The sequence below is a fragment of the Hippocampus comes genome, unplaced genomic scaffold (assembly GCF_001891065.2).
Source record: "Hippocampus comes isolate QL1 unplaced genomic scaffold, H_comes_QL1_v1.1 scaffold170, whole genome shotgun sequence".
Lineage (NCBI taxonomy): Eukaryota > Metazoa > Chordata > Actinopteri > Syngnathiformes > Syngnathidae > Hippocampus > Hippocampus comes.
This window is the reverse complement of record NW_017806171.1, coordinates 254,514-277,831: the sequence shown is the minus strand read 5'-3', so window position 1 is coordinate 277,831 and position 23,318 is coordinate 254,514. Positions and strand designations below refer to the sequence as shown.

The 23,318-nt window shown below is 47.3% G+C and overlaps 2 protein-coding genes across 9 annotated transcripts in view; one reads left to right on the top strand and one right to left on the bottom strand.

Annotated features, from left to right (window-relative positions):
* Positions 1–4,629: 4,629 nt before the first annotated feature.
* Positions 4,630–23,318, top strand: part of hbs1l (HBS1-like translational GTPase) — a 37,291-nt gene continuing 18,602 nt past the window's right edge. Inside the window, exons 1-5 of one of the 7 annotated variants that reach the window (XM_019896247.1) lie at positions 4,691–4,794; positions 4,918–4,992; positions 5,154–7,978; positions 9,557–9,659; positions 10,981–11,052. In XM_019896247.1, coding sequence (XP_019751806.1) covers positions 7,958–7,978; positions 9,557–9,659; positions 10,981–11,052 — 196 coding nt within the window. In that variant the 5' untranslated portion in view covers positions 4,691–4,794; positions 4,918–4,992; positions 5,154–7,957. Of the gene's footprint in view, positions 7,979–9,556; positions 9,660–10,980; positions 11,053–11,745; positions 11,770–23,318 lie in introns of those variants that run through there. The other 6 variants (XM_019896253.1, XM_019896248.1, XM_019896254.1 and 3 more) reach the window with 6 other exon arrangements.
* Positions 14,242–23,318, bottom strand: part of myb (v-myb avian myeloblastosis viral oncogene homolog) — a 9,772-nt gene continuing 695 nt past the window's right edge. The window contains exons 2-15 of one of the 2 annotated variants that reach the window (XM_019896255.1): positions 22,144–22,255; positions 21,991–22,062; positions 20,781–20,873; positions 19,747–19,967; positions 19,348–19,579; positions 18,818–18,886; positions 18,621–18,725; positions 17,081–17,281; positions 16,662–16,756; positions 16,466–16,589; positions 16,273–16,368; positions 16,006–16,104; positions 15,832–15,915; positions 14,242–15,220 (exon numbers count right to left, since the gene is read on the bottom strand). In XM_019896255.1, coding sequence (XP_019751814.1) covers positions 15,101–15,220; positions 15,832–15,915; positions 16,006–16,104; positions 16,273–16,368; positions 16,466–16,589; positions 16,662–16,756; positions 17,081–17,281; positions 18,621–18,725; positions 18,818–18,886; positions 19,348–19,579; positions 19,747–19,967; positions 20,781–20,873; positions 21,991–22,062; positions 22,144–22,255 — 1,723 coding nt within the window. In that variant the 3' untranslated portion in view covers positions 14,242–15,100. The remainder of the gene's footprint in view (positions 15,221–15,831; positions 15,916–16,005; positions 16,105–16,272; positions 16,369–16,465; positions 16,590–16,661; positions 16,757–17,080; positions 17,282–18,620; positions 18,726–18,817; positions 18,887–19,347; positions 19,580–19,746; positions 19,968–20,780; positions 20,874–21,990; positions 22,063–22,143; positions 22,256–23,318) is intronic. The other variant, XM_019896256.1, reaches the window with a different exon arrangement.

Sequence of the window (23,318 nt, the reverse complement as noted above, 5' to 3'; positions counted from 1 at the left end):
CGCACTCGTAGTAGCCGCAAATAAAAACACTGAGGGCGTCGTCGCCCGGAGGGGAAGTGTAGAGTAAAAAGAAAAAAAAAAAAAGAATTGTAAACCTCATTGAAAGGGAATATCCCTTTTTTCTTTTTTTTTTTTTTTAAACGTGAAAATGTGTGCGCGATGTCAAACAGGTCTAGCCGTGTTCATAAGGTTGATCTTCCTGGCGGATGAAACGGCGATGGGGAACTAAAAGACTTCCCCTCACGTTTTGAAGGGCAAATAACCTCAATGTCAATTCCCGTCACCTTTGCATCAAGTGTTGCAGTGCACCAAGTGTAAAAATGTGTTTCGCGCCACCCGCAAAAAAGTGAGAAATTTCAAGTTGCACTGCCGCCGCTCTCCCACTCGAGCGGGACTTTTCCTTGACGTTTCACTCTCACACTTGCGCCCTGCGTTTGGAAACCGGCGCGCGTGCTTTCAACTCAAAACGCAGCCCTTGAAAGGCGGCGAATCAATCCGGCGGCGTGGCAGCCATCCTTCCAGAGTGCCAATCCGCCGCACGCAATTTGGAAAGAGACGCATCTGGGCCAAACCCCAAAAGGATCCGGCTGAGCAGGAAGACTCTCCCAAGGCGGGCACAAGTCCTGACACGACGAGCGCCTCCGCGCCGTCCTCACTGTTTGTTGCGCCCATCCAGGCGGCGCGTCCGGACCCGGAAAAACGGGATTCCGATGGTCTCGGCTCACGGAGCGACATACCTGGCCCCGAGAGGTTCCCACGAGAAAAAAAACGGAGGCGCATTTGTGTTTTGATTCTTTACTCCGGGGTGACGGATGGCGCACCAGAACCTGACGTGTTCCGATGAGGGTCTGCGCGTGGGATTAAGACTTGAAAACAAACACGAGATGATCAGCTCCATCATATCGCCGTCTTGAATCTTGTTATCATCATAAACTACCATTTGGTGTGAGCCGAGCGTACAGTTCTTCGGGGTGGGGGGGTTGTGGGGGGGGGCGCTTCCTGCCACCTACCAGTCATTGAAAATAACACAAGCTATCACTCCTAGACTTTAGTAGTAGTTTGTGGCCCTTGAATGCAACCGCTTGTGACCTTCTATTCCACGCCGCGACGGCGGTACAGTCGGCCATGGTCCAAGGGTCCAATACCGAATGGTCAGACGGCCCAATGCTCATTGGCTGGAAAATCCAGGACTTAGTGGGCCTCCGAAGCCATTGTGAACGCTCCTCGGGTCCACTCGTTAACATGCTTTGACCTGTTGTGTTCCGAACTCAGCAGGGTGGGGGGGGGGGGTCACTTCATTCTACAGCCTGATGATTGTTTGGTCCGCGATATGCTTTGGGGTCCCGATGGATGTGCCGGTCCGCCACGTGTCGACGCCCGGCAGCGTGCGTGAAGAGCACGTACCGGCGATGACGGCCGGCGGCGGGTCCGCACCCGCCACTTCATCTTTTCTCGACTTGACTGAAACCTGCCCCCAGAGCCGGGTGGGAATTTTTCGCCAAAACGCTGACTCACTCTTTGCATCTGATTTGCGTAGTTTTGCATTTGACGTGCCCATTCATCTTTCTATTTGTTAAAAAAAAAAAAAAGTCAGAAAAGAAAAAAAACCTGCCTCAAGCTGCAGCCAAGTGTCGAGATGTTTATCAGATGTGACTTTCGCCTCCAATTTTTTTTTTTTTCCCCTTTGTTGCTTCATCTCTTGTGCAAACATACACTATAGAAGCATGATTGTTTGCGCAGCGGCTACATCCGCTTCGACACACACACACACACACACACACACACACACACTCCCCAAAGGCCCCCACACCTCTGCAAAGTGCACCCACAAAAATCAGAAAGAAAAAAGGCCCAATTCACACTTGCCTAATATCATGAAATGCTTTTTTTCCCCCCCACTGGCAGACTCGCCAAAGCCAAATGCCGCCCCATCGGGCCCTGCCTCTTCAAGCCATGGGGGTGCACGTCCGCAGACACGACATGACATGGTGGCGACGCCCAATGATCCCTGCCATCCACCGGGCTTCATTTGACGCCATTTCGTCAAGAGTTTGGGCAGACGCAAACAATTCTGCTTGAACTTGATGTCGGCCCTTTTGTTGCTGCACGACAACAAAAAACAACAGCCGACACTGACGCAACTAGACTTTATGTTCCTGCCTGACCAGTTTGTGCGCGTGCGTGCATGGCTCACAGGACGCCATACGTGTTCACACTTGCCTGCAGCTCGTGGAACAATTTTGTGTGTGTGTGTGTGTGTGTGTGTGTGTGTGTGTGTGTGTGTGTGTGTGTGTGTGTGTGTGTGTGTGTGTGTGATGCAGTAGTGACAAGTAAGTATGCTTTTTTCCTGTAAAGTACATTTCTACCCAAGCATTTATTTGTCCAATGGCCTTTGACTTTTACCTGCTCCATTTATAAACAAGAGTGCCGCTCGACCAACCAGCTATCGACGGGCTAACGAATAGGTGGCGTCGGAAACTTTTGTGGCACCGATATTTGAACGGAAAGATATACCATGTAACAATTGTCTCCGTCATATATTCTTTATCCTCCGTGAAAATATTTTTCCAATTTACTGAGTCACTTGCAGGAGCTGCGAAAGTCTTCTTTGTTTGTGTCTGTGGGGCTGTTTTCTACTGCCCCCGGTGGCCATGGCGCGCGCACACCAGAAGGAGCTGAAACCCAAGGCATCAGCACGGTGGAGCGAGCGTTTTGTTCTGTCCATTCTACTTCCCGTTGTTGTGACTGCTTGGTTTTTACAAAGTACAACCTTGCAGAGTGCCGCTTCCCTTATTTGAGAGCACACGGCGTATTTGTTTTTTGGGGCTGGAGGGGACGAATGGCAAAGCCATCCGGGGAAGGAGGATTTCAGACCCGAGTGTTTTGACTTTGGAGCCCGCTCACGCAAAGACGAAAGCTTGTATCTCAGGGCTCCGCTAAAAAAAAAAAAAAGAGACCCAAATACACGAGAGAGCTAATGTCAACCCTGCTTGACAACTTTGACTCAGTTCTTCCTTTTTACCCAAGCACCGGATCTTTGTACTCAAGTACTGAGTGGGAGTACTTTGCCCACCTGTACTCTCGGTGCGCGTTTTCACAAACAGTAATTCGTCAGACACGCTGCTTCGCACCATCGCTCACCTTCTGTTTTGCCTCTGGTACCTGTTTGTCTGGAGGAGTGACTAAGACACACACACGCACACACACAGACACATGCACACACACTGTATTTGCGGGCATCAGAAGAGGCCCGACTGGTCTGGCAAAAAGCACACTTTTCACTATAAATTTGACAAGTGTTCCTACGCTGCTTTTGAGGGCGCTTGTATGTGCACATGCATTTGTGTGTGTGTGTGTGTGTGTGTGTGTGAGCGCGCGCGTGTGTTATCAAGACCTGTGTTTCCTGTTTTGCAATCCCAAATCTGCCCTCCCAGAAACATCTGCCACAAGATGATTCAGGAGCAGTTGTTTTGAAAAGCGCGTCCGTAAAGGCTGTCAAGGTGGCGGTGCGCGGGGGTGTGGCTGTGTATGTATGTGCGCGCACGCGCGTGTGTACGTGTATAGACGTATATGTTTACTGTTTCAACTGTGGGAGAAGACAAAGCATTTTTTAATGCGGTGTCTCCATATGATTGACGTGTGGCTTTCACACAACTTGGCGGCTCTTCGACTTTGGCCTCTATCTTTATATATGCGCGCGCGTTCGCTTTCGTGTCACGATGAACGTGGCAGGTGCGCGTCGACCGGTGGCGGGGATTCCTCCCTTTATCCGTAGCTGAGGAAAGGCACCATATAAGAACCGATGTGGCCACGGACGACGTCCTGGTAAACGAGCAACGAAACGTGTGTTACGGCACGAGACGCGCGCAACCCGGGAGCGAGCCCTCTTAGGTGTGCCCTTTTGTTGGGCTCGCGGTGCTCTGATTGAGGCAATTGTGGTCAAAGGATGCCACTCGGGTGTGTGTTTGTGTGTGTGTGTGTGTGTGTGTGTGTGTGGTTTGTGCCCAGGATGGGTGGAGTTTTCTTATGAAGAATGTGGCCCATTTAGCGAGAAATTAAAGGGATGTGGGTCAAAGCAGCAGAACAATAGTGTCTGTCTGTCTGTCTGCCGTCCCGGTGACAATGGCGCCGAGTCAAAGACATTCCTCAAGTGTCAATGCCGTTTCATTAAATCTCCTCCGGGGCAAAACGGCGTTCCCCACCCACACGTGATTGGTGAAAAGCGGGAGAGAGCAAATTTCACCAACAACTTGACAGCCAGCGTGTGGCTGGCACAGTTGCTTTAGAGCGCCTCGTTGTTGTGGCGTGGAAAAACCATGCGCCTCCTTTTCATTGAGCAGGGTTGTGAAGAGGTCTCCTCTCTGTGCTGTGTTGTATTTGGAAACAGTTCTTTTCGACTTGAAGCTCTGTTAGCAGCTGAGATTGTGTTGCTTTCGTTGTTATTGTGATGATGGAGGCATTCTCACTTCCTACCACAGAACCTCTAGGGCGTGTGTGTGTGTGTATAGTGTAGATTGCGCGTGTGTTTGCAGTGGTCATGTGATGTGGGCCTTCCAAGCTGGTGATGCGCATCCTGAAAACAGCCAACAAGTCGACATGGCGGCGCGTCGGCTCTCTCGCCCGTCTTCGTGATGTCAATTTGCGTCACGTGATGATTTTTGCATAACAGCCGCTTCTCCTTTCCGCCGCGCGCTCTCGTCCACCGCAGAACGCCGACTGACACCCGTGCGTCTGAATGGAGGGAAACGGCCGAAAAGCCTTCGACAACCTTTGAGGCTAGTGAAGAGGTCGCGGGTGAGTCGTGCGTCTGCCGGACAAAAAAAAAAGGCTGTCGTGCTGATGCTGACTCCACGGTGACTCACTTGCTTTCTGGAACAGATTTCTTCTCTTGTTTTTTTTTCTCGGACCTCTTTTCAGCGGCTCGCCACTTCCAATCGAAGGTGTGAGGAAGTGGGAATTCCACGGCTAACGGACTCCCTGATAAAGGCGCAGGTATGGCAGATGGTACGCGACCAGCGGAGACACATTTAAGACCCAGACCCACGCGGTTATTAGACCCAGCCCAAATGAGTCGCCATTTGGAGGGATTCCCCCGAACATAAAAGCCTCAACGTCTCGCGGCAATTTGTTTCACGTGTTTGCTTTGATTGCAGGCACGGTCCGGACATTTCTGGGTCCTTCAAAGAGAATTCGCCTGCCGAAACCAGTTTCACGTCGCAACATCACATTTGGTCGAACGTGCTTATCATGAGTCGAACAACAAAAAAAGGCTCGTGAAGTCGTGTGCAAAAAAAAAAAAAAAACACATTGGAGCCGACCTTTGCGGCGGCCTTTTTCGGGTCACTTGGGCGCATTTCCAGGGGCCCTGCAAAGAAAATTCTGCCCCCAAAGCCACTTCCACCCGTTTTAGCGTTATTGTGGATATTTCCAGGAGTCTTTCAAAGAAAATGCAGAGCCCAGAGCCACTTTCAGCAAGCAAAGCATGACATTTGCTTGCCGTGCCAATCATGAGTAGACCCACAAAAAAGCAAAAAAACCCAAAACATGCCGGAAAATACACCGAATGTCTTCCATTTGAAGGAGCACCTCTGGGATATTTCCAGTTGTCATTCACTGACGGACAGACTGCTGGTGATTTTGTCAGCAAGCAAGGCTGAAGGGCAAGAAATTTGACTTGCGCCTGGGCAAACTTTCATGGCGTGTCCTCAAAGCGGAGTCAAAGGTGCACATCCACTAATGCAATCATCACTGGCCCTCTTTTCACCCCAATTGTTTGGCGGCCTGCGAGACTGAGCCTTGTCGGCGCTAACGGCCCGCCGAGTTTACGCAACAATTTCCACGTGTTGACTGTCAACAAAGCGACGCTGTTTCGAAAAGCAACAGCGTGTTCACGTGATGCCTCATAAATAAGAAGAAAACAGCGCGCTACCAAACAATGGCCCGACTGCAGTCGACTTGCGGTTTGTTCGCATCCATCTGTTTTTCTGTCTTTTTTTACAATCCTGCAACTTCTTATCTCGCTTCAGCACGGCCACGCACCTTACACACACACACACACACACACACACATGCACACGCACACGCACACGCACACACATGCACACACACACACACCACAAACAGGCCTGTCCCGGCCACCTCCTCGTAAACCCGCTCGCTCGTGCACGCGCACCCGCAAACCCCCCCAACCACTCTGCAGACGAGGCAAAGCATCACACAGGCCGAGTGTTGAACTCTGATAAGTTGACTGTGAAGTCTGTGGTTTTGTGTTTGTGCTCATGTTGGGGTGGGGGGGGGTGACAGCATTCTTGTTTTGTACTCTTAAGTCCAAATGCAGGAGCCCCCCCCCGCCACCAAAAAAAAAGGGGTTCGGGGGGGGGTCTATCATTGAGGTTTAAAACTTATTTGATAGGGTTAATATGTGGGTGATCAGGCCGTGCTGCGAACCAGTCTTTTTTTTTTTCCTTCCCTGGGGATATGTTTTATCTTGAGCCACCCTAACAGGTGAAAATCCACCATTACCAAAATAATTCTCAATGAATTTCATCATGAATTAGTTTTTCATCAATGGATTCATTTTTTTGTGCCTTTAACTGTCACTGCAACAAGTTGGTCTGGATGCTCGATTTGTTTTGTCCAATCAGATGTCAGCTTCAAAGTGTTTAAGTTTCAATTGACTCTGCCCAGGGTCGACATGATACCATGTTGCTTCAATTTTACGGGCCCTAACAAGCAATGGGATGGATTTTGAACATTTTGTGTCCTCAGATTGGTCGGTATCAACAAAAGTTGCCGAGGCAGCTGTGGTAAAAGTTCCCCAATTGATAATGGATCACATCCTGTGGTATCTGCCGCCCTTATCTCTGGACGGACAGGTGCCTGAAAACTCGCCCACGGCATCTTCAGGTGAAATAGGTGCGCCCACGCACGCAAATTCAAACACAACATGTTTGCTTAGGATTTCCCACCCGAAAATTCTCCCCTCCTCCACCAGTACAATTGCCCTGCAATAAATGCTGAACGCCTCATATTTTGTTCATCCATCAAAACGGGGAGGGACAAAAGATTAGGGACATGCACTCAAATGGAAAAAAAAGTTGCCGTCTGACTGCTCGTCATACCACAAGTGGTTTGATCGCTTGTAACTAGTAATCGGACCAGTTATATTTCTTATTTTTTCAAGGAGGAGAACGTGTTTGTTTGTCTGAAAACATTCCCTCTCTTTTTCTTTCCCTCCTTTTGCCTCCTCCTTCATATTTGCATTTGCTCTTTTTTCTGTCAAGCTGACTGTTGAGCCCACGGGGTTTTGTGCATTTTGCTAGCAGGAGCCCACTATTAGCATGGACCACTTAAGCGCGTGCGCGCGCGCACGCACACACCCACGCACACACGCACAGACAACGCGTACACGCACGCACACGCAGACACACCAGAACGTTTTAAAAGTTGATGTACGCGAAACAGCGTTCGACAGGTATTTATTTATTTCGTCACCAAAAATACAAAATAAAAGAGCCTCAGATATTACTATTGCACAGGTGTATAATCTTTTGTCACTATTAACTGGAATTTAAAAATCGTTCCAACATTGTATGAATTTAATAAATGCGTAAACGCACGTCTCCTCACCACAATTTTTTTCTTCATTAGCTTTGTATTGCCCAGTTGCGTGTGCTTTGTTTACGGTTGCTTGCCTGCATTGCATAGATTGGCCTGATAGGGGCAGTGTAGTGCATAAATGGCAGATAACACAGCCAAAGACAAGGAGAAGAAAGTCGCGGTCTGAGACACCAACGAAGAAGAAAGAGCCGAACCTGTGCCAGCCGGAGTACAATTAGGATGGCTGGCAAGATGGCGACCTTGGAAAGAGTTACCGGCCCTCTGGACAATGTTAAACCAATAAACCAACAAGGAAAAAAAAAAAATTGCAGTGGAAGATGAGACAACAAGTCAAGCTATGAAGGAGTTGGCAGGCCAGGTAAGGAAGCCGAGCTGTGTTGCGACTGCGAAGGAAAAGGTTGCTCAAGAACCAAAAATCACAACTCTCGATGCTAAGCTAGAGAAAGCAAAAGAGGTTTGCAAGAGGAACTTTGAAGTTATTCTTGGTGTTGAGTAATGACTTGTGAATCCACTTCGACCTTTAAAAAAAAAAAGTTTGAGGTATTAGGCAAAGGATAAGATATGACAAATTTTGTCGCAGGTCATATGTATTGTATTGAAAGGTGTGTCATTGTTTTTGTTTACTGTGATGGTAGAGTACTTGTTGGGCTTGAATGTGAAATGTGGAAATAAGAAATGTATTTGTGTTTGCTCACTCATATGTTGACATGCGTTTTTAGTGTACTTTTAGGAACGTGCGATTAATTGCGAGTTAACTCTAGAAATCATGCAATTCATTGCAACTTTTAATCGACTGACACCCCGAATTTATGTATTGCAGCCAAAACGAAAATGTTAAAAGCAATAAAAACACTTCAAAATAATTGTAAACATTTGCTGGTAGTTTTTTAAGAATTACAATTTTTATTTTTGGAACTAACAGGAATAATGATGAGGTTGATTAGCTAAATTGATCAATAAATGTTTTTTTATTCCCACTCAGGCAATTCAGGGAAATATTATTGTCCTACTTATTATTTTGTTATGATTAGCCCTTTATTGTCATACGATGTTGCAGGTGTACTTAATGGAATGACCATTGTGCATGTTATCGCCGTGGTGATGCTTTTACTGTCAGCTGGAAGCGGTCGTGGTTATTTTATTTATTTTTTTGTTCCTCATCAATCCCTTTCCCTCCATATGGCCCTTCATCAACACTTGCGATGCGCACACGCATCAGCTGTCCATCTTGGAAGCGATAATGTCACAACAGTCGTCACACACTCCTTCGCCAGTTTGTTTTTCGTAACAGGTGTCATGCGTACACAAAGCGTCTGTGCGCGCGTGAATGCGCGCCTTTCCATTTGAAATGATGTTTTGGGACCGCGGACCACAAAACAAGAGCCCTCCCTCAGGTGGGAGCGCATTGTTGTCTCATTGCTGCAGTGACGATCCATCCTGCTCGCTCAGACACACACACTCACACAGACGCGAGGAGTTCAAGCTCGGGGGGGGGGGGGGGGGGCGGGGGGGCCCTTTTGGCGATGAGGGGAACCCCGCGTGTGCAGGCTGAAGTGTTGTGCATCAGTCAAGTGGAGCATGATGCGGCCATGTGAATCCGCTTGTCAGCATCACTTAAAGGGCAACAATGGAGCGCAAGCACACCACCACCAGGGCGACCAAGAGGAGGAGGCGAAGTCTATATTAGTTTGCACGTTACAGTACAAGTATACTGGACAAGAAAAGGGCTGAGTTGGCACTCATCCTAGCTTTCTCGCCCCAAATGGGAACGTGCTTTCATATATTTGGGGAAAAATGAACAAACAAAAAGGTCCCTGCAGGAAATAAAAGAATTCCAAAAAATGAGCCGCTTGACTCAGCTATGTGGCCAGAACTTAAAATAACATCATGAAGAGTTCAACAATTTTCGTTACTTTGTGACTTCATTGTTTTTCAGGGTCGTGTGGCTGGGCATCAACTTAGATTAATGTGTGCGCGTGGGCGCGCGTGTGCATGGTGGTCTCCATTGAAAGGCCCTTCCTTCTGCTCTATTTACCCAGGTGAATAGAAAAGTTGGACCAAGCCTGCGCGGGAAAGCATGTTATTTGCTGTGTGTATGTGCTTGTGCGCGCGCGCATGACTCCCCCAGTGTCATGATGATTGACCCCCGCATCACTGTCTCTGTCTTGTTGTGCCTCTAATGAAGCAAGCCTACACCGTGGAAGAAAACTGCATGAGTTCTTCATCTAAATGTCTGAGATGTCAGAACACACACACACACACACACACACACACACACACACACGCAAACACACGCACACACACGATGAACAGAATGCGAAGAGTTGCTCTGTTACCTTGTGACAAGTTAGCAACCCGAACCCGAGTGCAGAAAGCATGACGACGGGTCCGCAGGAAATTTGACACAATGTCCTGTGGTCGCTGACTCTTTCTAATGGGAGCTTGCCAAACGCTATCATGCTAACAATTGCTCTGCTGACATATAATAGGAAAGCAACCTCAATACAAAAAGCACAAAGTTAGCTCAATAAGGTTTTTACACCATTACCTGTCGTCTGGAACGATAGCACGAGAAATATGACGTGCTAATGGTTGCTAGGCTAACATGTGCGTGAGCAACCTGCACCTCAAAAAACAGCAACGCTTTCTTTTTTGTTATCGATCCCATTTTGCACTTTCACCCGGTTGGCAGCATGTTGGCCCCACTGACCCACAAAAAGTACAGTTATTGTTTGTGGCCTATCTTCAGCAGGCACATGTCCACTCTACTGTATTTTTTTTCTTGTTTTTTCTCTGTGCCCCCTTGGTAAAACAACAAACAAACGGTCCGCCAACGAATGTCGGCCAAATCTGGGCCCGGCGCTCGCTAACTGTTAGCGAGGAGCCTAATCACCTCGCCAGCAGCGCCAACAGTCGCCATCTCGCCGCCTCTATCTGCTCAATCTGTGTATTCCGTGTGTGTGTGTGTGTGTGTGTGTGTGTGTGTGTGTGTTTGATTGTAAGTCACGGCCGAGTACAATAGGTGTAACGTGTGGCAAAAGTACTCATGCTTTGAATTGAAGCAGAAGTACCGATACAAAAAAGTGACTGTTAAAAGTAGTGATTCAAGTCCTTTTCTGAAGGAAAGTAAACAGCGCGAACAGTTGGCGAATCCCTTCAGCTCAAAAGTAAAAACGAAAACCAGTTGGATAACTTGGTACCCAACAAAGTAAAAATACTTGCCTTTAAGTATATTTCGAAGGTATCTGTACTTAAAGGGGATGTTTTATGCGTGCACACAAGTCTAAACATGGCATTCTGATGAACATGTGAAATATGAATTAAGCAGCAACATTTTAATGTCTTTTTTTGTCATTTTAGGGCGGCCAATTTGCCACTTGTTGACGACCGAAAATGACATCAGAGTGCCGGGCGAGCTGCATGACCAAAGAGGTGAGCCGTGATTGGTCGTTACTCTACCTTTCCGCTTATGACACCAAAACAATACCTTAACCAGACTTAAGTATTTCCCCAAAATATTTGCCATAATAGAAATACTTCAAGACAATTATCTCGGGGATTTGTCATCATTTGTCCAATAAAACGTAAGTTGTTTGAGCTCCCGTGTTAAACCGAAATGAGTCGTGGCAGGCAGTCCCCTCAAACCAGTTAAGTTGACCGACTCTTTGAGTTTTACGCTTGTACTTTTGTGGCGAATTGTTTTACTCGTTAAGACAAAGCGCATACAGATTCAACTTCATCCGTTAATAGCCAACAAATGAGCCAACGGCTTTCCGTGCGGAAAGGCCATGTGCTCGCACCAGTCCATTGTCTCTCCATAAAGGTGTGGTCAAATGGCTTCTTATTTTCATTCGTGTGCTGCTCTTGTAACTTTTCTGAAGCACATGTCTTCACTCGGCCGCCTCGTTGTCTTCTCATCTTGGTACCATTCATGGATGGTGAGGTGATTGGGATATTTGGGCTGGGGTTGTGGGTCGGGGGAGGGGGTGGGGACTGAGGGGGTTATCAGGCCGGAGCAGTCCAGCCCAGCCCTCCTACCTGCAGGAGGGAGCGGCCGCCACGTCGACGTATCTCCAACCACAACAGTGGTCAGGGAATGAGGAAATCAGACCTGACTAATCTATGCGGGCCACCAGACAGCGTTGTACTGTAAGTTGCACGAGGTGTGTGTGTGTGTGTGTGTGTGTGTGTGTGTGTGTGTGTGTGTGTGTGTGTGTGTGTGTGTGTGTGCGCGCGCGCGCGCGCGTGTATGTGCGCGCGCGGGTGGGTGTGTGTGTACTGTACAGTCTCGGGAGCCCGCCACTTCTGCAACATCCGGCTATAAATCCATTGCGACATGTCAAACTGAATTTATGAGCCAACCTGCTTACGACAGACATGTTTGATTTTAAAAGGGAAAGGAGGATGGATAAAAAAAAAAAAGTTGAAGTATTCCAACTTCTGCTTTTATAATTTAAAATATAGTTTGTGTGTGCAAGGCCGTATCATTTATATTGCATCATGTGGACGAAACTTGACATTATCAGAATATCACATGCTCCTCTCCCACTTCAAGATGAATGTGCTGCACTGTGAATGATAACATTCCCGGTGTGCTGCTAAAATGTGATAAAAGGACGGCCAGCTCGGCGAGGGCTCGTTTTGTTGTTGCGGTTTGCGTTTGACAGTCAGGCATAAAGTGCTCCAAGTGGTTTGGCCTGTTTTTCGAGGATTTTTACAAAAATAAATGTGTGACGATTACCAGTCATTTAAAAAAAAAGAACAAGGAATGATTTAGTTGAATTTCAGTCTTTGTGGTCTAATATGTACCATTTTTTTTGACAGCATGCATCAGAAAAGCAGTTTGGACGGTTATTCATGCACTTATTTGCAGCTCTGCTGAAAAATTTTGGGGACCTACTGTCGAACCATGTGGAATGCCAAGCAGCGTTTGGGTGGTTTGCATGCGACAAGGCTTGAAATTCCTTCTAATGTGAACCTCAATCCAGCCATCAATTTTCAGTACCGCTTATGGTCACTGGCATCGCAGATGGGCCAAAGCCTATCCCGGCTGACTTTGGCCGAGAAGAGGGGTACGCCCTCGAGACGCGCACCAGCCATCTTTTTAATCTCCAGGCTGGTACGAGACAACAGTACGTTGTTTTCTTTCAGTATCCATCTGAGTGGTGTTTTTGTCAACCACGCACACACGCACATGCGCGCGCACACACACACACACACACACACACACACACACACACACACACACACACACACACAGCTGCCTTCTTGCTCAGTGAAAGCAGGTGTCTGTGTGTCTCGTGGGCTTTAGGGTTTTGTGGAGGGGGCGGGGGGCTTTTGCTGCGGTAAAATTCCAAATGTGAAAGACTGCTTGCCACTTGGGCCTCCCTATGCAAGCTCATAGCCTCTGTCACCCACCTGCCCCCCTCCCCATTGCGCTCCTAGATATAGAAACCCATTGCGAAAACAGTGCACTAATATCATCATGTTCCTGTAACTGTGTTCCCTCTGAGACTTTGCGGGGGGGATTTTGCATTTGACAGTGCTTGTTGGTGCGTTGGATGGAAGCCCAAATGGGGGGGCTCGGTTGTAAATATAGCTCCGCTTCTCATTGTGCGGGGCCCCCGTGGCACAACAAGAACCTTCCAAAGACTGAATCCGAAGCCTTTCGTTTGTATTTGGGGGAGCGTTCAGGAGTGACATGGAAACATGAAGTTCAAATAGGCAAGATGAATATTTTGGTTTGGGGTGAACTTCACTTGGACACTAGACAGAAATAATCACGGCAGTTGAAGGCCAGTGTCCGTATGAATCTGAAAACCTCACTTAACTGCGTGGACATTGAGTCGTTTTGAAGACTTTATGTGGAATGTCAATTGTTTCATGCGGAGGATCTAACCCGCCGCCATTTTAGCATTCATTTTGTAAACATCTGTTGACACTGTATTGAGCCTTGTGGAACATCAACCGTATCCATCCGTCTCATCCCTACTTGGATGCCAAGTGATGTCCCGTTTGTTGAGTGGACGTAGTATCGAGCCTTGTGGAACACCAGTGTTCTGCTGTACTGCCCGGCAATTCTGTGGACTGAAGAGCGAACTTTGTGGAATGCCTCCAGTTTTTCTCTTGTGACAGCAAGTATTGTGTTGATCAAGGACCACATGAGAAGCCCACGGCCCGTACTTGAAGTAGATCACCAGTGATGGGACATTGTGGCGTCCAAGTGATTGTTAGAAAACGTCAATGCTTGCAAGATACATGTTTTGCATTCTAATCTCTCTATATTTTTACGACCACATACTGAAACGACGGGAGCATTTGTGGGCATCACGGTCACACTTTGGAGCCCCGCTTCACCTATACAAACAACTCTGAACACAAGATTGTAGTAAAAACAGCACTCTTTATTTACTCGGCAGTATAGAAAAGTATCAAAAATGTGAAAACTTGGCTTGTATAAACGTTTTAATAAAATGATTTCTGCACAGCTAATATTAAACAAGGCATATAAAAAAGTTATCAAAAAGGCAAGAAAGTGTTTGAAATGGGCTACCTCATGACGCCGATTGAGTTACAAAAAAAAACCCCAAAACTATTCAAATACATGTATTAAAAAAAAAAAAAAAAGCACAGTCTTAATTTTCATAGAAGTAGTTTAGTACCCCCCCAGTGCATCTTGATGTCAATCCTGCTGGGTGAAGCTTGTGGTTTCACACACACATGCGTGTCTCAATATACTGTTGACATAAATCCTTTTTTCCACATAAAATGTTTGTTCATTGAATGCTTCCCCGTCAAAAAAGAAAATATGAATGAAATTAAAAGGTGACAATGTGGTAAACACTTAATACTTGTAGGGTTGTCCCTTTCCGCGGCGTAAAACACGACTGACATTAATACAGCTTGTTCAGTAGTTTTGTGTTTAACAAGAGGTGACGCGCGCACCAAACACTTGAAATTATCAGTAGACCCATTATAGCCGTTAAAAAAAAAAAAAAAAAAGGATAAAATCATAAAATTCAACAAATAGGTCAGTTTTCAATCCATTAAGATGCCACTGGATAACGCAATAATGCTAAAAGGGCTTAAATACTAAATTCGTCCAACACTGCTCTATTGGCCAATTGTGTAAGAATAGAAACCAAAACAAATCATCAAAACAGAGAAAATAAATTAACCAACTTGTTCTTTATATTAATATCAAAATTCAAAATTAAAAATACAACCCAATGCTCGTGATATATCCCCGCATTTTCAATACAGTGATAATAAAAAAAGAAAGACAGGACCAAAAGAGACAGACCAAACTCAAAAAAACTAAAAACAAACAAAAAAAAAAAAACCCCAAAGCAATTGTCTATATTTGAAAAAAATATATAGTCTTTGGTTGGTTGACCAAGTGGTGGCGTGACGCATCTCCCAACTGTTGTACCACAACAAATACAAAGCCCGAAAACAGCCAAACGGCTCGCGCTGCCGTCTACGCAACCAGCGTCCTCGTCGGGAATGCCGCGTTGACGTACTTGATGTGGCTCGCCTCGGCCGCCATCGCGCTCTCCTCGCTTTTGCCGCACGTCGTCTGCTCCCATGAGCTCAGCGGCTGTCGGCAGAACACATGATTAGCGTAGCCTGGGCTTTGAGAGGTGGGGGGGAAAAAAAAGTCACACTTCATTTTAATGAACGTGGGCATTTACATTTTGACCAAGGGTGAGCAAACTTATGCAACTCAGGGGCCACATTTGATGTTTAAAATTGGCAGATCTGCAGATGAAGTTGAAGAATGCATGGCAAAGGGCTTATTCTCATCACAAAAGATGTAATGTGAAATTGTTTGATGAACAATTAATCTATAAATTATCAAATGAGAAGACAACAAATAACTTTTTATCACTTTTTTATTTTAATATTTCTAATTTTATCATTTACTGACTAATTCACAAAATTGAAAAAAAAACCCCATCTTATTTCTGGTATTATTTAGACTCAAAGGAAATTTGAATGTGATAAATGAGTACAAAGAAAATGATTATATTTAAAATGAGCAAAATAATAAAATAGGGGAAAAATAGCAAAATAAATCAACCACTGCTTCATTTCATCAACTGTATTATTTATACTGAGTTTAAATTTTTAAATGCATTCTGTAAAATTATGTGTTACACAAAAAAAATCACTATTCCCAATAAATCCATTGAAATATTGCTGACATACCGGCAGTTGGCTGTGGGAGGTCCTGTGAGGAAGGAGGTAGGCTTTGTGTCCGTCTTCGCCTAGCAACGAACTTGTTACCAAGTCCTGAGTGGTTGCGGGGTGAAAAGCAGGGGGGGGAATGAAGCCTTCCAATTTGTGATTGCGTTGATTGATGACCTCGAGGGTTGGACTTACCGGTACTTCCTGCGCAGGGCCATTTGGTGAGAAGAGCTGTGTGTTCAGTTCTTGGCCGTCCCACTGCATGTATGGACTCCTTTCACACGGAGACTCCACCTTGGGGCCAAAACACAGCCAACACGGTTGGGGGGGAAAAGTGTTCTCCCGTTATATCGCCGGCCACCATTCGTTCATTTTAATAAGTATGTTAACATCACATGCCTATTTTTTAATCTGTTGGGATTTCCACCGAATGGCATTGGTTGTCCACCGGCGTTTGCTCACCTCTTGTTTGATCTTCTTCAGAGGCGGGTGCTCAATGGCGCACTCGATAGGCTCCTGCTTGATGGATTCCACCATCTGCTGATCCAAAGGAGCGGGCTGGAGACGACACAAACAAACTCAGGGTTAACCCCGGAGGAAGAGACATTTGTTTGGGATCATCCAATTTCTTTTCGGTTAAAAAAAAGTAGCATGCCTTGCTCACCGGCAGCTTGAGCGGCCCATACTTGGCCTCCTGCAGGGCCAAGGTGGATCTGAAAGTCGTGGGCGCGCAGGGAGACGATTCCAGGACGGAGCGACGTATGTTAGGAGTATTGAACCTGCCGCGGAGAGCCACCGCGGTCAGTGGGCAGAAATGTCTGGTTGAAAGCACAAGGCGGACGGTCACTCACATGTCAGTCTCCTCGTGGCCCTTGGCGTCCGCGGGCGAGCGCATCGGAAGACGCTCGCCGTCCGAGTGCTCGGGACTCATCGATTGGTTGAGCAACTGCCAGACAAAAAATAAGAAAACCTGTAGGTGACGGACTTGAAAACTACAAATTGTCAATGCTGGCGATTGGGACGCGGCAAACCGCATACTAGCTGCTGTAATTGGCTTAAAATTTTTATTTTTTTTAAACTGCCGGTGATGATTATCGGTCAAGTAATGCTACGACTGCACCGAGCGCTAAACTTTGGCTCGTCCTGATTTGGAGCAGAACCCTTTCTGATGTGAGCATGGAACGGAAAAACGAGTTGCGGTGCATTTGGGTTAGGCTGGCATCCGGTGCATTTGGTGATGGAGATGTTGTGACGTAACGTAGGCGCTTACAGAGTCAATGACGGACTCCATGAACTCGGGCAGGGTGCCGCCATGCGCCCGCGATGCCGAGACGCTCTCCTCGGGCAGGCAGCTCTGATCCAGCGGCAGGGCGGGCGCGGCCGCCTGGTGTTGAGGTAATGACATGGCCACGCCCTCCAAAGTGTGGGCTAACGGGCTCTGGCTGACCCAGCTCGGATAAGGCAAGTTGATCTGAGCGGGGCAGAAAATCAAAAATGTAAGATGGAAGCAAGGAGCTCACTGTGAAAGGGTAACAAGAAGTGAAGGGGCGTCGGAATGGAAGAACACCAGAAAGGGAACTGAAGTTGGCAGGAGGGTGACAGTAGTATTGTGTTGCACAAGGGGTCGTGGACACACACACACACACACACACACACACACACGGAGCAAGACGAGGTCCTGTTTCATCACTTCTTTGCAGCAACAGCCCCCCAGATGTTTCCTCCATCGTATTCACACAACGCTAACCGCTGTCGGTGAATGCCCCGGGTCAGCCTATGTGCACATAAATCCTGTTGTCTCTCGCGCACATGCACACACGCGCCTTCGTTCAACATGGACAAACTAGGGACTTTGGGTTGTTTTCAAATGAATAAAATAGACTCGTTTAAAGGGCTTGTGCATGAATGCTAATACAGATGCGCTTTCCAATCTTGCACTCTTGACCGATCTCGACCAATAGAACAGCCAGCTTCCAAATCGATCTCGACCATAAGATGGACGACCCACAAATGCTGCAGACGGTAGCGTCTGCGGCCATTCTTTCACCTCAAGAATAGAAATGGAAGGCTACACGGATTCAGGAAACATTTTTGAAACACGATTTTGCATCTACAAAACCCCGACGTCCACATTCCTGCCAGTCCGCTCGGCGTATGTCGTGTTCCACGCTGTAGCTCGATAATTTAGTCATGATTGAGCTGGGCAAAATTGCGGACGGATGGCGGCCTCGGCATCAAGCTGCAGTTGCGAGTCTCGGAGCTCCGGGCCCCCGCCTCCCGTTGCACATCCGCATCATCCATCATCTGTAAATTTAACAACCGAATTCGAGTTCTGTCCGTGTCAGTCCTTTCTTCGCTCTGTTCCTCGTCGTCATCTGAGTGGCTGTCATAGTCCTTCGTTTTGTTGCTAGCCGGGCGCTTGCGGCTAACGTCGTCCCGCTCGAGTAACACAGATTGCGTTGACTTTCTTGGCTTGATGAAATGCCCGCAATCCTAAATCAACTCGTAGGTCAAGTTTTACAAGTATTCAGGTTGCCGTGGCTAATTTGTACTCAAATTGTCGGGAGCCTGTTTGCCTATCCCGCCTTCCCCTCGTCCTCGCTCGGCCTACCAGAAATGAACACGTAAACACTTGGAAGTCTCCTCTTTGCTTCATATTCAAACGGGCCAGCCGAGCGCCTTGCTCGTGAGTTTAGCCTGATTTGAGGCGTGGCAAACCGCTGGGGACTGGGAAGAAAAAGGGCGTTCACGAGCGTGTAGCGTTGCCACAGTCCCCAGTCGGGCTGGTTCACAGGCGCGCGAGGACTCACCGGTAGCGACGGCTGGCCTCGCAGCTCGTTCTCGGTCGACATGAGCAGCAGTTCGATCTCTTTCACCCTCTGCTCCTTCTCGGGGTCCTCCTCACTACAGTGTCTCTGCCACGCGAGGAGGAAAAGCCATCAGTTTGGTCGGGGGCGATTGCCTCTTGACATTTTTATTAATCAAAACACATTCAAGCTTTTTGTACCTGTATTGCGGCCGTTCCGTGCTGGGGGATGCTCAGGATGTTGAGGTGCAAGGCCATGGGGAAGGGCACCTGTTGAACCATTCACAAGGAAGAAAACCGGAATCATTTGGGGATTCCCAAAAAGTATGACTGGTAGCGAATACAAAACGCAAAAACACAAGCGTGTTTTTCTTTTTTTTTAAAGCAGAAAAAAATTATCAAAATGAATCTCGTAGTATTGCAATGGCTGCTGAGAGAAATCTACGCAAAAAAAAAAAAAAAAAAAGTGGATCTGACACCTTTAGATTTTAATTTGTGAGGGACATTCATTAAAACGGCAGACCGCCACCGTTTGTCAATTTATCGTTGCCTCTCAAGCAACATGGCAGAGCTCACAATTTATTAGGAAACAATTGGGAGGAAGAAGGCTTTTTTTCCCCCCCTCCAAAACCATTTGTACTTTTTCATTTGACGGAAGCAACTTTTCACATGACAGATCACAGGCAAACCGTACGAGAGGCAATCTGACAATCTGAGCGAAGCAAACTCACCCGTTGCGCATCGGCCATGTATGTGTAGTTGAGCTGCGAGACGGGGGCCAGCTGCGCGTGACCGGGCGAGTGGTGCGGGAAGGCTAAAACGTGAGCGGCGGCCGGCTTGACGTAGCCGTGGCCCAGCGGCGAGCCGGCCGCGCCCTTGGCGCCGGCGCTCTGCAGGTAGCCCTCCTGCTCCACCCTGCGCCGCATGGTGGAGTTCCAGTGGTTCTTGATGGCGTTGTCCGTCCTGCCGGCGACACGTTTTGCATCATCCCACAAGAGTTCTGTTGGGGCCATCTTCATTCAAAGGACTTTCAGATTCCGGACAAAGTCGTCTGTCTCTCTTGATGTGATTTCAACCCCCCCGAAATGACCCAAACAATTAGCGGAGCATTCACGAACCGCGATTCTCACCTGCCGGGGAGCTGCTTAGCGATCTCGGCCCAGCGGTTGCCCAGCTTCTCATGCGCCTGGTAGATGATGCGGTCCTCCTCCTCGGTCCACGAGGTCTTCTTCACCTCCGGGTTGAGGTGGTTGTGCCAGCGCTCGCGGCACTGCTTGCCGATGCGCCCCTTCAGGTGCTTGGCGATGACGGACCAGCGCTTGGCGCCGTACTTCTGCACCAGCTCGATCACCTGCCGGGCGGAGGCCAATGAAAGAAAGGGCTTCCGTAAGGATTTCTTCCCCCCTTCCTATCGTTATCTTGCCGTCGGTGTCTGCCAACACCTGCCGAGCGCCGAGGGAGTTTCCAGTGGAACGTTAGCCGCCCTGCTAATCATTACAGCGACACCTGGCCGGAAACGCAAACCCCTCGGACGCGTCCAATAAACGCCTCGGAGGGCAGTGGGGACGACACACATGGGGTGTTGTGTAACTTTTTTTTTTCCCTGGGAGTGTGGGGGGGGGGGGGGGTTTCAGAAAAGTCATGTAGGAATTGGCACCTTTTTTTGCTTTCAAAGGAGCTCATTGTTTTTTTCTTTCAAGACTGAAAGCAGCTTTAAAAAAGTTTACTTATTTCTCTCAAGCCGCACAACTTTTGAAAAAGAAACGTTGTCAACCACTTTTGCCACATTCACATCTGCATACTGCGGGTCCACTGCTTATTTGCAGATTTGGGGTTGGATCCCCACCTTCACATGTGGACTTTTTTTTTTTTTTTTAACCAGACCCCCTGCTTAGTCGTTTTTGTGTGTGTCGGGTGAGGGGGGGGAGCAGATGTACAAAAATTAGGCTAACAATTTGGTTAAAAAAAAAAACATGTCAAACCAAATTATACGAAGAGTAGATTTATGAAAACTGTCGGCTTTGAAATTGAAGAAGAAAAATTCCCCTTTCATGTGCATGAAGGCCTGCATGTGTTGGCCAAAATCCATATTCATAATTGTGGAGAGGCACTCTTCATTGTCAAGGTGCTTTAGTTAGCTTTTTTTTTTTTTTTTTTATCTTACCCGCTGGTCTTCCTCTTTGGTCCAAGGTCCTTTAATGAGTTCTGGGTTGAGAACCTTCTGCCACCTGTGCTGGCACTGCACATCTGTACGGTTCTGGTGCATCAAGAAACAGAGAAGACACTTTACTCACAACTGCTCAGATAGCAAAACAAAACTTAAAGAAGGAATTTTTTTTTTTTTTTTTAAGTACACACTAATCACCAACAACTGGCACACCAGGGCAGCCTCGCGCTGATCTTTTACCATGGACTGCAGGAGCTTTGCTGAAACTATTGTGAAATATCCATCCCTTATTGGCGAACTGAGATTAGCAGACAGAATGGTTGGACATGCCAAAACCATAATCCGATGATTGGTATCTTGTTTAAAATATATATACTGTGTATATATGTGTATGTGTGTGTATATATATATATATATATATATATATATATATATATATATATACACACACACACACACACATCCCGGAATATTTTTTGATCCCTTAAGAGATACAGGCAGAACATTTTTCCGGTGTACGGATTTTGTCCTTTGTTGTTTGTTTTGACTCTAAAAGAGGGATGAAATTTCAAGTACAAAACACGAAAACATTGAAAGTCACCCAAAACGTTCTCCGGCTTGCCCTTCTGATTGTTAAGCGCGTGTGAGAAAATACTGTTCTTTTTCTGCGCTTGTTGCTAACGGTGAGGAGCAGAACATTTTGCCATAAGAGCAAGATCATGCTCTGAAGCTTCGGCGGTACAAATGTAGGGCGGTAGTCCGCCGTTCTTGTTGTCGTCGTAAATGTTGGTGGTGTTTGACGATCAAATGATTGATTGGAGTCAGAGCTCCATCTAGTGGGCAGATGGTGCAATGACTTAATTCTGCGCAGCCTCGACTGTTTCATGACAAATTAAGACTGTGTCCACAACCTGCAAAAAGCTGTCCGATTGCGATTTTTGGTGTAAAAAGCGCTACTATATCGATGAGTCATTCACACCTTAGTGCTCATGTTAGCTTGGTCATGCTATCTTCGTATTGCTAGCGCTGCTATTTGTTCTATTTGTTCATGTTGCACGGTACTGTGACTATTGATCACAACTCCGCACTTTCGTAAGTTCAGGCCATCTTAAAAAAACGCGGAAGGCTAAAAACAGAAAAACTCCCGCCTCAACCGACACTCGAGCGTCTTCAATGCCTCGACGTTTATGGCCTCGCGCGGACTTACAGATAGTAAACTTGCGATGACTTTCCAGTCGTCTGATCCGTGAAGCTCGACGAGTTTCTTTAACTTCTCATCCTGGTGAACAAACAGTGAGTCAAGGTTGGCGAACGTTCCGGAGTTTTGTCGAGACGGCTTCGCAAGGGTGCATGCGTGTACCTCCTCTCGCGTCCAGCGGGTTTTCCCGAGGTGCCGCTTCCCGGGCTTGGCCAAGGATCCGTCATAATCGTGGTCGTAGGTCTCCTCCTCGTCCTCCTCGCTGCTGTAAACACTGCGGATGGAGGATGTGGAAACTCGATTCATCTTCATCGTAAAGAACCGGTCATTCTTGAAGGTTTGGGTGCGGGCGTTTTGCCAAGACACCCAAAAGATGCTCGAGTGAACATGGGAGGGAGAGGAGATGGGGGGGGGCACTTTATGGATGAACAGGTTCTTATGTTTTTAGTTTCTACAGATACTGGGATCGGCACACGCGCGGGTAATTTGACGAGGCCGGCGTGTTCAGACCTGCGGCCGCATTGTCCGTATATTTACACACGCACGCATGCACGCGCGCACGCGCGCACTCACGCGGCCTGTAGCCAATCAGAACGCCAGCGCGGGGGCAAGGCGCTGTTACACGACGACAGGTGAACAGGAACTGCTCTCAGGTGTAGGATAATACGTTCCGCAACTTCCCCGTTCGCTGCCGTCAATTGGAGAACCAGCGGCTACGCAACTTAGAGGAACTTGGACCACTCGAGCTCACAAATGCTCAGTAAGATCATGAAATAGCCACGGCTGGCAAAATGACAATGATGTGTAAATCCGAGTGACAATGCTTGTCTGTCGATGGCCAAGGAAAAAGCATCCGGGGGCCCTGTGCGCCTGCTTCAAGGCCCAGCCACTGATCCTCAAAGTGATCTAATTTCACTTTTCGTGAGACAAACATGACCTCTCACTCTTGCAAGGATATCAGCTTTGAGTCCAACTTTTCACACTGACCACTCACAAGTACATCCGTGAGTCAATTGCAGAGGAGCAACAACCAAGTGAAGAATTGACAACTAATAGATTGTCGAGCAAGTTGATTTTGATCACTGATGGAAACGTGAACTTGAAAGCGCCCAAATCCTCTCAAACTGGAAACATTCTGCCATGCGTTTCATCCAAATGAGATGTTTGAAAACAACCACTCTTAATTTGGAAGAGAACGACCAACATTTTGCTGAGTTTTCCCAACAACACCCAAGTCACAGAGTCATCATCAATTCAATATATGTTTGCGCATTCTCTGCACTGTCAATTTGAAATGAGGTCCTGCTTCTTTCACAGCGGGATGGAAATTGGCATCC